This window comes from Conger conger, chromosome 3, assembly GCF_963514075.1.
Source record: "Conger conger chromosome 3, fConCon1.1, whole genome shotgun sequence".
Lineage (NCBI taxonomy): Eukaryota > Metazoa > Chordata > Actinopteri > Anguilliformes > Congridae > Conger > Conger conger.
In genome coordinates, this window is record NC_083762.1 from 32,997,213 (window position 1) to 33,014,518 (window position 17,306).

Sequence of the window (17,306 nt, forward strand, 5' to 3'; positions counted from 1 at the left end):
TTCATAGGTATGTTTCTTCCAGTTTGGATTTAGCCAAATCTGTTGTTTCTGTCCTCATCTGAAAAAATATTTGTGACAAAAAACTGTTTAATGAGGTCAGAAGTACTGACCTGTATTCCAAATCTGCCAAGTTATAAGTAACATACATCTCAGGAGATAATGAAGGCCCAACAGACAATTTACAGTCATTAATTATTGTGCTTATAGCATAACACATTACAATACACACATTGCACATATTATCCACACACATATATAAAATGTGTATATATATAATTTGCCTTTATAAATTAAACTACAGTATGTTCAAACAAATTGATTTTGTTCATGCATTATATCAATATCACAAACGTCACCCCATGATTCTGAGACATTTCTCAAGTTTTAATTTCCCTAATAAGTCACAAAAGTATATTCAGTACAATTATTTTATCCTGCTTCTGGTATCCATATCTCAAATGAAAACAAAAGCAAATACTCTTCCTGATTTTTGGAAAATATACAAAAACCGAATGCTATTTCTGCTCACTCACAACAAGCTTTTATCAGTTGTATCACCATACAGTACATCTCCAGACTGTACCCAGGTCATAAACAGAACCAAGATTTAAATTTACCAATCCCGGCTGCTGAAATATTTTGGAGCTGCTTCTGTCTTACCCCAGTGTAATATACCCTTAACTTTAAGTAATACATTTAAGCAGGTGTTGCAGAATTGAGATATGTTAGTATCCTCTCCACAAGGTCATCCCTTGGATCTTCAACAACAAAGCGATGAGTTCCCTTGGCTGGAGAACCTTCAGTTTTGAGCTCATTGAGCTAATTATATCTCATCTTATGATGCGAAAAGCAAGGGCTGTTGGTTAAAGCCCTCAGTAGATCTAACCCCTTTACATAATCCTGCTATACATGTTTTTCTCTTCTCTCGCTAAATTGCTTTCATTTAAGCCACACCAGCCTCAGCATTATCTAAGAAATAAATGCATGGCTTGCATTTACCTCTGCTTCAAATGAAGAGAAGGTGCTCTGTGGTTTAGCTGAACATGGCCTTTGGCTCATATTGCTGCACTAAACCCATTTTCATGGAGAGTGCAGTAAATCAGTTTGCTTCATGTCCCTGCCTGCAGATTTCACTACAGGATTCCACTACGCCACTTTGGCTTTATACAGAGAATGACTGTGTTCCAGTGCAGGCTGCTCACAATGGCCTCCTACATGTCATTAATCAGTGAATGTCAGGCCGACGGCCTTTAGAAAGTCTGCCTAATGTCGAGCAATACGGTCAGCACAACTCGCAGTCTTTGCAGAAATAACACCAAGAAATATTTTCAGAAATGTCACCACTCTGATAGCAGGATCATTTATGGGCCCATTTACATAAAAAATAGATTTTCCTTCTTTTTTTAAATCGGAACTCATTTTGTCTCCCCTGCAGCAGTTTGTTCACTATAGTGCTTGGTGCCCGCTCTGGAATGCCATAGCCCACGTTATTTTGGGCGGCTGAGATTCTGTCAACCACCAAACAGCAGGACTGCAGAATTGCACTGAATGATGGTGTGTAAGTGTATAGAAGAGAGGGAAAATGAGGATATTACAAAGTATTGGAGCACACTTTCTACTTATGCTTCCTGTGGGTATTAGCAGGAAGAAGTATCCACCAATTGAATTATCTGTGCACAAAAGTGCAATCAGTCATCTGTTTCTTTTCACACAGCAAGCATTCAGCACTGCTGCGATATTTAGACTGTCTGTAAAGCTTCCTACAGTGGGGACACAAACATGGCTCGCAGGCCCACACTAACACAAGCTACATGAACCTTCCCTTTAAACAGCTCTATCAAGTGGCTGCAATAGAACATAAGTTGAGAGAACTGTTTATATGCCAGTGTAATTTTATAGTCTGTAGTTCCAAGAGATTGGGCAATTTAGGGGGGAACAGGGGGAGGGATTAGACTTCAGAAGCTGGTCCAAGCTAATGGAGCAAAATCAATAATGATCTTACTTTTGCAGCAGTCACAGTTTTGGGCTTACTTCACAAAATATGCCCCTCACCAAAAAGAGAGCGAGAAACTCCACATCAAAGCAGAGTTAGTCACAAGGGCCAGGAAGCACTTTGTTGGATCATTGTGGTAGGATCATACCATCTGTAGCTGATTGGCTGTGACTTAACCTTTGAACTCCACATAAGCCTCTTTTATTTAAGATCTTTTTTCTACTCCTAGCTCCACCCATTGGGAGAGGCTAGGAAAAGTGGCAAGAAAAAGAAATTAAGATATCAAGAAAATGTGAATTAGGCAAATGGAATGTCCTTGCTCCTTCAAATGTCAGTTACAGATGTGGCAGATGCGTGGCAGATGGGGAGGGTGGACCCACTGGTCAATTATTTATATGTCGGGCTTTCCAAAAAATATAAAATACTTCTGCAAAGGATGTGCTGATGTTGCTCAAAGGAAAGATTTTGAGTTCCTAACGTCTACTTCTTGGGATGTCTTTAAAGATGGCGGACCTTGATCGATTTCCGGGTCAGGAGCAAGGAAAGGAAAAAATTGGAGGAAAATAAGCGATTGGAATGAGCCCGATGTTTGTGTTGACCGAGCTTTGCCGACAATCACTCATGATGTTTTCAGGGTACTGGCTACTGAAGGGGGCTGATCATTATTTTAGCCATTCTACTGTCAACCGCCTTCAGAAAGCAGGAGAGACTAGCCCATCTTTAAAAAGGGTGACTTTGTACCCAAGCAGTATCACCAAATGTCTGAAAATGTAAAAGGTTGTGAGCAAACAACGAAATGCAACAATATACCGAATGCAAGGTAACAAGAAGCATTTTCACAACAAATGTGTAAATGTGTAATGTTCTCATGATTGATTGGATTTCCAATTTCAGTGATTGGAAAAAATGTTTTCCATGTATTGCAGTAGAAGCTTATGCTACTTGCAATTTACAACTGCACACCAGGACTCTTTCATACCCCAGCACTTAAAGACACTAAATGCGCACTGTACATGTTTGAAGAACCATACCATAACATATGCAGGTTTCCATGACATTATATAGAAAGCATCCTAAAGGAATCTTAAACTCAAAACCTGGTGGGCTGCCATGTCAGCTGGTTTTTATGTGTTGCTTCACTTAAGTGCTTAATCTGCCAATGGTTGGCTAGTCTACACATACACGTCTTTTTTTTTTTTACAAGCCCTAAATTGGCTAGAGATTTAAAAGGCAATCACAGAAACCAGCAGACTACTGTGGCCCTGCAGGACTGGAGTGAGAGATCACTGCCCTGGACCAATTCACATTCTCTACAAAATGTGTTTTAGCACTTCCAAGCTACATAGCAAAACCATTTATTGTACTAGAGACCTGTGTAACACTTCTATGTGAGCTTTTTGCATTGTCATAGACACATGCTCATGCAGGTAGCAGTCACCTGAAATGAATAAAGAATTCTGCGCAGTTCAGGTGATATCTGCAAGGTGGTAATCCATACAAACAGGCCAATAAACTACCAGGAGGGCATGCCTTTCCACCACCACCCAATCGCAGAGCAGACTAGTTTGAGGAATGTTTTGTTTCAAGTCTTCCCCTTTGAACTCAGAAGTCAATATGCACATACCATCAGTGAAAGATGCATACAGTAAATACAGTGCTGTCTGTATGTATTTGCACAGTGGCACAATTTCACTTTTTTTGGTTTTGTATTCCAGCACATTGCATTTGAAATTAAATAATGAATATGTTATTAATGTGTACAGGGCCAGTTTTCAAGATGTTTCTGTATTTCAGAATTAATTCTGCTGCTGCTATCAGCAGTTACATTATCAATGAAGAGAAGTGGGCCAGCACCTGCCAGACATGCCCAAACTATAACCTTTTTGCTGAAGTTTCTTTTAGGTACATTGAGCAAATTGTAACCTGGCTATGCTGTTTTTGTTGCAAACTTTTGGCTTACATCATTGTAGCCTCTGTACTTCTGTTCCAAACAGTTTATTTTGGTAAGCCTATTATTTGGCCAATGTCTCTGACTGTTTTTAATTATTTCTCAGCATCATAATGGCTTCTTTGTCTTCGTGTTGAAGGCCAATCAGACTGCAAAGGTAATAAAAAGCCAAGAATCAAGACTAGATACTGAAATTTCTCAAATAGCTCAAATACCAAGGAAGTGACTGAACACACTTGACTAATCAGAAGCACCTGTGAAGTAATTTGTCCCAAAAATTATAGTGCCCTCAAATGGAGGAGGATCTACCTCATATTACTTCATTTTAAATTCAATGTGCTGGAGTACAGAGCCAAAACCACAGAAATTGGGTCACTGTCCAAATACTTACAGACTTCATTGTATGTGACACAGTCAACAGACTCGGACAGTAAGGGAGGGCATACAAGGACACAAAAGGACAGTAAAACTGTGTTGCTACCGCAATCAGGCCACAGAACACACCGGGTTCTCACACATCACATGTACAATCAAAAAGTCTGAAACTCGCAAACACACAAACGTCGTCAACTTTAAAAAATCTATAAAGAAATCTGCTGTGCAACACACATATAGAGCATATAACAGAACAGCAGTTGTGCTTGAATCATGCAAGGAATTCCAATCAACCAATTTTACTAGATGTGCAGTAACAAAAGGCATGCTCACATGCACACACAAGCATGCCTTTTCTCAACTAGCCAGCAGAAGCTGACTAGAGCCATGCTTCAACACAAGGCGTACTGACACCCTCCCGACTCATCATACGTATCATTGATAACTCATATGCAATTCATTCTAACAAAGCTCTACTGGCCCCTGTGGCCTGTTCCTGTCTTAAAGACACTGTCTCATGACAGGGACCCTGCTATAGCTACAGTTAGCTGAAATCTGACTGACTTGTTACACAAGTACAGTCACTTACAGTCTCTAAAAACACACTAGTAGTAGTAGAAGGTGGTCAACCATACATAATTTCCTGACATGAATTAAAGTCCATTTGCACATATAAAACAGCAGATGAGAAAGACTGGTCTATGCGAACTCCTGAAGAGCACTTCACGTGCCAGACTGCACAGGTGAAAAATACAACATGAAACTTACTGATCAAAACTAGTCAACACCCTAGAAATTGACACATATTGATCTCCCACCAACATCAAGTGTGCCTGTGGGTAGAATAACAGAGAGATGGAGACAAGCATTCTCCCATTCATTGGTACTTCCTGGAGAGCTCCGGTGCTTCTGGAATGATCCCTGCTCTCCGTTTGAGAGCCATGTCCATTTCATCCACATAATTCTCGGTTATTCACAGCGTTAAATTTGTGGAGGGGGGCAATTCCTCCAATCCAACAGTACTCAAGATAGGGAGGTCAAAGGGTAGTGAGAAAAAGCAAGAACTGGTTTTCTCCCATCTCTCGCCTTCAAACAATGGATAACCTTTGAGACGGTAGACCTTTTGTTCAAAAGTCAACAAGAGCAGTACGCAAAAAGTGCAAATATGAGTGTTCTCCCATTACTGTAAAGACAGCCAATTAGATATCAGCATAGCACAGGGTTAAGAGAGGACAGTAAGAAGGACTAAAAACCCTAAGATAAAACAAACCCAGAGCAAGTTGCCCTGGCAATGAGCACAATACTCAGGGAACAGGAAGTCATGAGATCCTGTGCTTCAAGCTCCCTAGCATGTTGTTCAAATGTTGTTCAGATGCCGTCAGAACAGTGCTCAAACATTCATTGCGTTTGCGCTCCAGGTGGTCTCTTGTGCCAATGACACACGAACATTGCTCTATCCTCAAAGAACAAGGCTCCATGTTGCCTCGGGTGATGGGGTGTCCCTCAGGACACAACTGGAGTCATGTCCCATAGCTGTAGGGCAGATAGGATGTTAAGGGTTTTCCAGCGCACACATAATATATTTTGAGTATGGTATATTTCAGTTCTACCAACTATAGAACAAGAATGCAAATTCAGAGTAATTTTAACATTTTGCTCCCTCAAATATGCAAATATATAAACCAGCATGACTGGTATTCACTCACACATTCAGGAATGGTTGATTTTTCTTCTGGGAGTTTTATATGCCTTTCCAATTTCTTGAAGCACATTTAGAATGATTAATTAAAGATCCTTTAAAGAGCACAAAGCTCAATTCCGTGACACAAGTCACAGAAACTTTGAAATGTATGGTATGATGGTATGACGGCCCTGTGCGTTGTCCAGAGATGGGCATTTATGGGTGGTTAGCAGATACTCTTATCTGGACAGCAACAAGTCTCACCTTGATAACCTTATCAGGGCCGGAGGTCAGCAGCCAGCCACGGGTGGGTTCGAAGTGCACATGCACGATGCTGTGCTTGCTGTCATGGAATGTTGCTGTGGGTGCGCGGCTACAACAACAACAATGGTGACCATGGAGAAAACCAATAAAAACAACTTTAAAGGCATACTATGCAGGATTTTCAGCTTGAAAATGGCCGTTATTAGCAAACTAAATTCAATTTCTTGAGAGCACAAGAAAGACATTACAGTAAAAATGTAAGACCTCAATTATGAGACACCCTATCCATCATCTATCCAGTTATCGAGAGGGAGGTAAGAATAATATAACGGATACAGTGTCACGTGACCCGTCAAGCTTTTCACTTACTCCTCATCGGTGATGGAGTCATGGCAGCTGTCACACACGCGCACCTCAAACTCGAACCCCATGAGCGGGATGGTGGAGCGCTTGGAGGAGCACTTCCCACACACAGCCTGGCCACACTTCCTGCAGTGGTGCTGGGGCAGCAGAACACAGGAAAGTCTCAGGATCCGGCCTCTGCTCTGGTGCTGAGCTAACAGCAAATAGAATGCGTAGCAAGGAGCCAAGCCATTGTACTGTACCATAGCTCAGAAAGGTTATGGGCCTTGACATTCTCACAGGTTACACAAGCAACAGAACAAATTGAAAAGCACTCACTATGAAATTCAATGACCCACTTCAGTATTGTATAGTGGTCATGTTAAAGGGCTTCAGGGCACTAGCCTTAGACATTATGTCTAGAATCAGAAAGGGCTTCATAGAGTGTGAATTGGCTAAAGCAACAGTGAATGGGATATTGTTTTTTTAAATGTGAATCTGTGTGAAATTCTCCACAGCAATAACACTTTCAAAAGGACCAGGATCTTTAAGGTCTAAACTGCTAACCATGAGTGTCTGCTGCCCCATAGTGGTGCACTACGGAAACACACCTGGACACAAGTTCTGAGTAAAAATCAACACAGTTTCTGAAAAGCTGTCTTATCAATGCACACCTGAGAAGGGAAACAATCATGTTGTTATACATAGCCTATATTAGGAATTTGGTTTCCTCTTCAATACACTAAGGGGTAGGACAACCTGCCTAAAATTTTTTTTAAGAACAATATACTTATTTGTGTAAGCGCTCCATTTTGTGACGATTCAATACATTTGTAGGGTCTGTGGACTCCCCTTGGTTAGTAACCAACAACAAGTATGAAATTACTGTGTTCTAATTTTCAGTTATCTCACTACGTTTGGCTGCTTGTGCAAGCGCAGAAGTGGATTTGTTTACGTAGTCAGAGATTCGTACCTCAAGAAAGTGAATGACTAGCCTGGTGAAATGATACTGATAATGTCATCTTCAGCTATTAAGAGTGAAAAAATAGCCACCAAAAAAAGGTCAGGTAATGATCTCATGGTGACAGTGGGAGCTGATCCTTTATCAATCAAGCCACTGATAATACAGAAGCCATCAGAAACGATAGAGGTACAGCAAAGCTGTCCAACACTCTGACTTGAGGTCCTCTCCACAAACCATGGCTTTATATAACAAGCCAAGAGAATATCATAACTACCGTGAGTGATCTTCATTTGATAACAAAACTCACAAACAATGCTATTTTAGCCAGCTTGTTTAACATGATTCTTTAAACATTAAACTGAATATTTGATCCTCTCTTTTCACCTGCTTTGACATTATTTTCGATATGTTGTAGGCATGCTCTGCAATTTGTATAGGCAACAAGCAGTCAGTGAAGAGAGGTAGGGCAGAAACAAGTATTATTGGGGGGCCTATTCTTATTGAGGTGACCCCCCCCCCACTCCCCCCCCCACAGGTCTGACATCCTGGAGAAACACTGCACAGACAAATTTATACACTCTTACACTTGTATTGTACCTACAGTTTAGGTTTACGTAATGCAACAATGCCATGTCGACATGTCGGCACAAGGACACGTTACCGCATGGCAAGTTGCCCCGGAGACGTACCTGCCGCAGGCCGATCCTCTTGCTGTCCCACATCTGTTTAAAGTTCCAGAAGAAGGGCTGCTCACACCTCTGACACGAGTCACTGTCCAGCCATTCAGGGGTCTGTGGAAGAAGGGGAGGGAGGGAGCATTCAGCACGTAGAAGATCGGCTTAAAGTTTAAAGTCATTTGCAAAGCTACACATTCAGTAGTTAGATGTGATGAGATGTAGTATAGTTACACCCCACTAGTTTGAAACCCTCCCTCCCTGATGTCCAATCAAATACCGCGGGAGAAAGTTGCAGGTCAGGGGAGTGTGACTACTCAATCACTTCTATATGTCTTATAGTTTCTGCTTGAATGTTTCTGCTTGACAGTTTGAATCACTCCCCTAGGGCAGGGCTATATACTCATCATATCCACTGTCCTACACATACAAAAACAACACTTCTTGCTTACTCTCTCATATGCAAAAGCCAAATCCTTTCAAGTTTAAATTCAAATTCAGATTTACTAGTATGACAGATGGTAGCCACAGGTATTGTTTTACAAAAGCCCATATAATATATCATTACAATAAATAATGAAAAACAGAAACCTCCTGTCGAGTCACGTCCATGTTCCAGACGATGATGCCCCCATCGGAACTACAGGAGATGAGCTGGCGTGTGTGAGGCACATAGCATAGTCCCTGCACCTTCTCGCTGCTCACAGGGACACAGGAACACACACACACACACACACAAATTATATGCTGTTTTAATGTTCTTATCACACCCTGTTCACTTGCTTTTTGCACTGTAGAATGGGCACTATAGAATAGGCAGGGACACACAAGAACAGAGAGTAAACATCTCAGGTACCAGTGAACCAAGGCCCATTATTAAAGGATTACCTCCTGCATGATTTGTATAGCCCCAGTGTGAAATCAACAATCGACCCCACCTCCCAAATCCACTCCTCACTCCACCCCTTTCCAATAATCCAGTCCTAAATCTTCCCCTCTCCCCCTCCCCCATCATACTTGTGCCCCTGCAGCTCGATAGCCGTGCCTTTGCCACCCCCGATGTCCCACATGATGATGGAGTGGTCAGAACTCCCAGAGAAAAGGACACGCTGGACTGGATCCCAGCAGAGAGCTGTCACACTGCCTGTGGTCAGAGAAAAACACAGATAACAGTCACAATCAGAACCTGCCTGATCATGGGTGGACTTCCCTTTGGATTAATTTACCTGGGGTTGGACGGTCTTACCTGTGTGGCCTTTAAAAGTGGTGACCAGGCTGCCGCTGTCCTGCTCCAGTTTCAGGATGGTCACTTGACCAGAGTGGTCGCCCACAAAGGCATGCCGTGTCTCCACGTCAAACCTGCAAGCCTCTGGTTAAAGATTACTTCTTGGGAGACTGAGGTCAGAGATCATTACTCAGAGAGAGCCTGGTTCAGAGGTCAATACTCACAGAGAGTCTGAGCCAGAGGTCATTACTCACAGGGAGGTGGGGGTCACACTGGGTGTTTTGGGCAAGGTAAATCAGGTAAGCTTTAATTGTGGGTATTTTTCGCTCCAAATTTAGAAAGGTCGACAGTTGCAATTCAGACAGAACTAGAGTGCACTATAGTGTACTATAGTTCAATAGTGTACAAGAAGCTCAACTGACAACTGCAATCATGACATTTTTACCTACCAGAGCAGATGCATTATGAGGGGGATTTTTACACTACTGTAATTGTGTAATACTGTGTCATATTGTACAGTGTTGTGCTCCCAGACATGTGACCCTCTAAACCAATGCAGCCTATTGCTGTATCAGCGTTTTGCCTCTCCTGACGCAGCCTTCTGGTTGGTCCACAGCAGGCAGAAGGATACTGCAGGCCTGAGACCCAGGAAGTAGTGCGGTAGCTGCCCAGCTGTTGGCCGCTCTCAGAGCAGTGCCAGGTGAAGCTCTTGTCCTGTCCAGTGCTGAGGACCCACTCCATCTCCAGGACAAACAGAACCACGGTCACTCTGCCCTGGTGAGCTGGAGACACGTAGACACGCACACATATCCACACACACATGCAAGCATCAGTCTCTCCTTATTGCACTGGGAACAAATAAAAGCACAGTGTCTGTCATTTTCAGAACAGATGCCTCAATCTAGCCTGCAGATGGAGAGGGTAATTAAATCAAAGAGCAAAGCAAGGGGACCTCAGATGGCAATATCGCATCTAAGGCAGTGTTATCTATTTCCACCAATGAAGTACCCATTCCAGAGAAAACGGCCAGGAAGGAACTGACTGAGCTGGTTGCCATTAAATCATTAAACTGGAACATTCTGTCTCACCCTGGTAGCTCAGGGCAGGGGTCATCTTGTTGTAGTCCTCAGACAGGATGAATTCCTTACAGAGAGAAAGAGAACAAGAGTGAGACAGAGAGAGAGACAGATAGAGATGATGTTTGAAATCTTTGGTAATCTTTTGGGGAGGCCTGTAGTGTAGTGGTTAAGGTAAATGACTGGGACAAGCAAGGTCGGTGGTTCTAATCCCGGGGTAGCCACAATAAGATCCGCACAGCCGTTGGGCCCTTGAGCAAGGCCCTTAACCCTGCATTGCTCCAGGGGAGGATTGTCTCCTGCTTAGTCTAATCAACTGAACGTCTGCCAAATGCCAATAATGTAATGTAATGTAATGAAGATGGTGCAGAACAGTAGAGCGAAAGTAGGCACAGAACCACAGCACAAACCTCAGTGAGCACACATTTTTACGAGCCCTGTTACTATGAAATAAGAGCATACACCATTTGTTTTGCGAATCTGAAAGTTATGATTCTCTCTCTATTAAGCAGGTACTTTGCCTGTGGTTGTTATATGATGGTAACTGACTTACTGACACCTCTCCAGTGTCCATGCCCACTGACAGTCTCCTGGTCTCCGGGTTGAAGGACATGCAGGAGCAGGGAGCTGCAGAGGAGAAGCGGAGATGGAGGGCAGACTGGGTTAGCGAGAGAGTGAACGACTGGCTCACTGAATGACTGAATTATATAGTGATTATTTGAGAGAGTGAACGAGAGTGGGTGAAATATATGTCCGAGTGAATGGAAGTCTCTCCATACAAGAGTGAGGGGATGACTAATAGAATAATTAACACGTTAGTGAGTTTGAATAGGTGTGAGTGAATGGGGAAATGAATGAGTGAGTGGGTGGGTGGGTGGGTGGGAATAATCCTGCTGACAGAAACTAAAACAGAAACAGAAGTGCTGCAAAATTACAGCATTTCAACAGAATTCAAACCCCTCACCCCTGTTCAGCACAAAAACAGGAACCTGTGACCCACTCTATTGAGACAGTCTGGCAGCACGAATATTGCACAACTCAGGAAGAAGACAAGAGGTCTGGTTGAGATTGATTCTTGAAAACTGAGCTAGGGATGTCAGCTGTAAGCCTCTGCATGAAGGAACAACTGGACATGTGGCAGGGCGGAAAGCCAAGTACCACCAGTGGATGCAGTTTACCAGAAGTCCTCTAAGACCTGTCACATTTCCTTCTCCCCAAACAATAAAGCAAAGGAATCCCCACTACAAACGTATTTTGCTATTTGAAGCTTACAAAGACACCAGCAACTATGGATTTGTATTGGCTAGATTTAGCCGATACTGATGGCAAAACAATACCATAAAGTGGTACTGGTGCCTCAAAGGCACCTGAACTGATGACATTAAACAGTGTATTTTGTATTGGAAAGGCAAATAAATGTAATAATTGTTTAATTAAATTGTTTTATACTTTATACTTATAATTTATACCATTTTGCTCTTGGAATTTTGACCGAGTTTACAGTAAGCTAGCTTGCTAACGGTACCTGCTGTTACTGACTGAGTCAACAAAGCGGTAATCTTGAGAATGTGCATGGCACCAAAATGAGGTGCTGAAATCTGTGTTGCAATTCGGCCCAGTAGGTAACAGTTGAATGGGAACCGCTGCCATAGTGGTACTGGGTTTCTGTACCCAACCCTACCAACAACACATCAAAGCGGATATGTTTTAAATAGGCACATAGACATCGACAATTTAAGATGTGTTCATACCGCCTGCAGCTCAGATTCACCTGATGATTATTGATCAGTCTATCACAGCACCGTTGTGAAATTGTGACCTACTCATCCACAGAGAATTTCTTCCAACTCAGTGACATTTTTTATTTTTCTAACATGAGCTGCATGTTTCAGGTCCCGCCAAATTATCAATCGGGTTTAGGTCGGCTTATGACTACTCCATTTCAAAACTAAGTTTTACCATTCTGACGTAGACATGCTTGTGTGTTATGGAACATTGTCTTGCTACATGACCGTAGCCAGTCATTTAATTCCTGATGTAGCAAATCATCCCCACACTTTGACACCACTGCCAGGCTTCACAGTGGAATTTGTAGGTTTGTTTTTTGGGTGACATAGGTGATAGGGCCATGACACAATATACAGTACTGCACAAATACTGTAGATCCACAGCATAAGACATTTAGACATACTTTACTAATGTGTTGTACAGCCAGTACAGTTGGAGGTGCCGAAACATTCATTTCAACCATTTAAAAGAAGATATCAAGTCAAGGCACTTGCAGCTCTAGGCACAGCTATATCTGACGAGGACCTTTAGACTATTAAACCTGTTTGGAAGCATGTAATACATTGTGCGGGTATCTCTATTCTTCATCTGTCTATGCCATCCCCTCAGCATCTGTGACATTTTTGGGTGTCCATATTCTGCTTTCTCATTAACTCCAAACTCCAGCCAAGGAACAAGCACCGTCCAGAGGCAGCCTACCTGGCATGGTGTGGTACACGCTTGGCCAGTACTGACCGCCATCTCTCTTTAGCCATACTCGGACTGTTCTGGAACAAGAAAGATGGAACAGTGACACATGGGCTGCATCCAAAGTGCTGCCTTAGCGTTTCACACCCAACTCCACCACCCCTTTTACAATAAAAGCACAAAACCTTTTTTTTTTTAACCTCAGTTGTAACTGTTCATTTACTGCTCACACACCAGCTCCAGCGGTAGAGTGTGCACTATTCTACACCCTATAGTCTAAATCAGTGTTTCTCAACCGTGGTCCTGGCAACCCTCTGTGTATGTTGGTGTTTTTTCCTGAATTCCTGAAGCTCTGAATTGTAATTCAATTCCCTTTTACTCCTCACAGAGGACTGTCCCAAAGACACTTTACAAAGAAATTGCAATTGTTCGTCAGGCATGTGTTATGCCAGAAACAGTTTTGTATAATAATAATAATAATAACGTCCAATATTCACATCCCAGGGTTTTAAATCAGTCAGACAAACTTCCCTTTCTTTTACAGTGCTGTATCATATGTACAATCTGGCAAATAAAAGAGGTTAACTGGTTTTAACTGATTAAATTGCAAACTGAGGTGAAATCAGTCGGGTGCCATTTGCTTAGAGGGTGGAAACCTGAAACCATCTATGTATAATGAATTGAGCAAATGGCAACAAGCCAAACCTGAATTGTGTTAAAATAGGTTTAACTACACAAATATGGTTGAACTTAAACACATTTTTTTCAACAACCTTAAGGCTTACTTTACCAAGAGTTTTGACAAAAGCAGCATACACAGGAGGTCCCAAGGACCACAGGTCTAAACAATACAGGACTACAAGTGACTATTTTGCACTCTTCCACCCACATAGTAACATAAGAGAGCCAGTATCTACCTACGTTATGCACCCCAATCCATGCAGCATTAAAGGAAATCTTTATCTGGAAATTTCGAAAGAAAAAAACACTCCATTCTTAGCTACAGGGTAGGGATATGCGATTGCTGGCCGCAGGGCCATGACTAGTCTTGCGCGCGCCCCCGAACAGAAGATTGACCTGGATATCTGCGATTGCCAAGTCAGCTGACTTTGGCTATTCCCTGCACATTTTTTTCTCCAAGCAAAGGGGTGATTTCAGTCAACACTGATAGCATGATTGGTCACTGATAACTCTGAACATCAATATGTAACTCAACTAACCAAGTTCGTCTCGAGCCATGTGTTCAACGAACGCAGGTGTCAGCCATGACAACAGCAAACCTATGCATATTGCGTAATAACTGGGGGGCACTTCGCTTCTGTTTGTGAAATTCACATTTTTTACGAGCTAGCAACGGGTATTAACTGTTCACCACATTTAGGTGACAATTAGCAATGTTGCTTAGAGAATTGCATAGCCTTATGTACAATAAAGACTCCTGCAGGTAAAGGTCTGGATCTACAACCCGGGAAGAGTTTGATTTAAAGTGAATCCGTACGCTAACAGCTGCTGCTCTTTCTGGTATTACATGTTACCATATCCTTACCTGTCTTCCGACACGCTGATAACGCCGTCTTCTTTTGGAATGATGACCGCCGTATTCACCACATCTTGAGAAGCCTCGATTTTACTCAGCAGTATCGGTGTACGGGTCTGCGGTGTAGGGTGTATTTCTGCCGCCATAGCGAAGCAGATGTCACCTCGTTAAAATGTATTCTAGGTAGCATAACACCCAGCTCAATCGAAATGTGCTGTTTTCCCGTTTTGAATAGAGAACGCCGTTTGTGTTGACTGTCAGTGATGCTGCTGAGAGTCAGCTGACACGGTTTACTGCGTATTTTTTCCACAGAAAATAGTCTGCGCCTGCGCAGTGAACTGTCACTGGACGACATCAAGGACTGGATTACCAATTTAGTGACCCGATTCTATGGAATACCATGTTTATCAAATTAAATAAATAAATATGCATCTATGATATAAACAAACATATCAATAAATTCAACAATATATATAAAAATTAGTAATGAAATTGTGAAATAATTCAAGAATGAATACTCAATTAAAAAATATTTCTTCATACTCATTTGTATTTAGTTAGATTTCTATTTTATATTATATTTTAAAATGGCCTTTATTTCACAAAGGTGGGCATACTTTTCATATTTTTTCATATTTACAAGTAGCATTTTTCCCTTTTTCTTTTTTAATTTCATGGCAGCACTTTTCATTTTATAATGGCACATTTCATAACATGCTTTTGTGTACACTGTATGTACATGCTCTGACATGAATTTGTTCTGTCTGAAATTTAATTATTCAACCATGTGTGTGCAGAAAATGTTTTTGAGATATTGACTTTCATAGGACTAGTACAAAATAGGTGGAAATCGTCATCTAGGGGGACAAAGAGGAAAGGGTTAAGAAAAACAACAAACAAATTAATCCCAAATAATCATAACAATTTTGGACCTAATCTAAAAACTGAGATTCCATGTCTGGCTCCTAACACAGAAGCAGTCCTCATTAAAGCTGTTAATGGTATACGATTGTCTTCTGACTGCAGTTGCCTGTATATGACTGCTCCTTGACCTGAGTGCAGCCTTTGATCTAACAGAGCAACAGATCCTCTGAGGTAGACTAGAAAGTCATCTCTAGTTCAGCAACTAAATGAAGACTCATTCAACCTGCAGCTGCTGAATGGCTCAGCCTATTAGATCCAACATGATCTTGCACCGATTTTTCATGACCTGGAAATCAGTTCACATATACCGAATACTGGATAAACGCCACCCCACGACAACATTCTGCAACTGCAAGGAAAATATAATAGATATAAAATAGATTTATTTACACATAATCCATGGGCAAATGGCAAAAAATGTTGCAACAGAGGTATTGAGCATTGAGACACAAAAATGTGTGGTATGCAAGTGTTCGAGTATCTCGGTTTTGGTTGGGGTATTAGAACGTACTGCTAGCTTCAACCACTAGGGGTGGATGTTCAGATTTTGGAACACAGTGAGTTCAGTGGTCAGAACATTCGGTCACCGGTCGTCAAATTAGTGTGAGACCAGGCTGATGAAATACTGTTTCAATGTGTTGATGAGCCACAGAATCTCAACCAGATCTTGACTTTCCAGTGCTGGTTGCAGCCTGAAGCCCAGAAAGGCAGTGCATAATTGGCAAGACCCAGAGAGGAAGATATTTAAGTCTTTGGGTTTGTTTGTGTCTTAGAATTCCATAGAAGCTGAAATGAGGTAGTTATTTAATGTGATAACATTCTCTTAACCCGTAAGGATTTAAATGGGCCTGCACCTGCTTATTTACAAAATCTGTTAATCCCCTGCAATCTCCTTAGATTGCTTTGTTAATAAGAAGCTGATAATTTGGCTGTTCCAAAAATAGACAAGAAAACAACTCTTGTCATAGAGCCATTTCAAACAGATAACCTATCATTTCGATTTCCAGAATTGAAAACAGCAAGATAGCACAATTATCATTTTAGCACTATTGTGTTTCTATTAGTTTGCATAACAGCAAATTATCCAGAATTCATTTGACCTTGCATATGTGCCTTCTGAGGTGAGCTGAATACTATTCTACATGCCTGCAGTAGTCATGGTTTTAGTTTCACCACCCAGCACAATTTCTACCAAATGAAATTGACAATATTGAAATTAAAGCTAATGTCCTGAGCTTTTTGTTTGCAATTTACAAACATGGAGATGGTAAATATCAGGTAAAGCATTCTGGTACAAAAATGATCTCACCTAAAAGAGCAAACCAGCTTAAGAGCCTACTGTATTTCCATTAATATTCTCAGAGTTAGGGTCCACAATGCATTGGGCCATTAATTCAGCCTTTATTGTTAACACATCCATTATTTACTGCTGTTGCTGACAGGATCCACAAAGTGATGCATCAGGACACGTGCTCTCTGCCAACCTGCTGTTGCCAAACCCAGCACAAGTTAACTGGAAGCATGACACCAGGGTATGAAATGGTGGCAGTGTTGAATCTCCTACAACATGGTGACTGACCCTTTACATCAGAAGCTTGGAGCCTTGGGCCTGGAAAGCCCAGGCATATGCTGGTTTTTGTTCTTTACAGAATGTTCCTGTAGAATGGGGAACTGTTAAAATCCATTTCATCGCAAAGCCTTGTATTAAATTCTTCTGAATGTCTCCAGTCCTGGAGGGCCACAATCTCTGCTGCTTTTTGTGATTTACATTCAATTTCCTTTCAATCCATAGCAAAATTTCCCATTAAACACAGGACCCTTTAGCCAA

General features: G+C 41.7%; 1 protein-coding gene across 2 annotated transcripts; it reads right to left on the reverse strand.

The window, feature by feature from the left end:
- Window positions 1–69: 69 nt before the first annotated feature.
- On the reverse strand, window positions 70–14,853 carry LOC133123401 (WD repeat and FYVE domain-containing protein 2). Of its 2 annotated transcripts, none has more exons than XM_061233861.1 (12): window positions 14,564–14,853; window positions 13,030–13,097; window positions 11,096–11,169; window positions 10,555–10,609; window positions 10,098–10,248; window positions 9,488–9,600; window positions 9,259–9,385; window positions 8,833–8,938; window positions 8,257–8,358; window positions 6,631–6,761; window positions 6,262–6,370; window positions 70–5,849 (listed from the first exon to the last, which is right to left on the reverse strand). In XM_061233861.1, the coding sequence occupies exons 1-12, from the start codon at window positions 14,698–14,700 to the stop codon at window positions 5,820–5,822; spliced, it is 1,203 nt and encodes a 400-aa protein (XP_061089845.1). In that variant the 5' UTR covers window positions 14,701–14,853; the 3' UTR covers window positions 70–5,819. The 2 variants fall into 2 exon arrangements, with proteins under 2 accessions (XP_061089845.1, XP_061089846.1); XM_061233862.1 differs by lacking the exon at window positions 14,564–14,853 and adding an exon at window positions 13,939–14,060.
- Between the last annotated feature and the right edge of the window lie 2,453 nt (window positions 14,854–17,306).

Bases quoted from the DNA above. Each gene is read 5' to 3' on its own strand.
- LOC133123401 (XM_061233861.1), bottom strand. From the start codon at position 14,700: ATGGCGGCAGAAATACACCCTACACCGCAGACCCGTACACCGATACTG. The intron at 8,939-9,258 runs GTATGATGGGGG...CCCTGTGAGCAG, and splicing joins ATCGAGCTGCAGGGGCACAA to CGAGAAGGTGCAGGGACTAT. The intron at 6,762-8,256 runs GTACGTCTCCGG...CTGCTGCCCCAG, and splicing joins AGAGGATCGGCCTGCGGCAG to CACCACTGCAGGAAGTGTGG.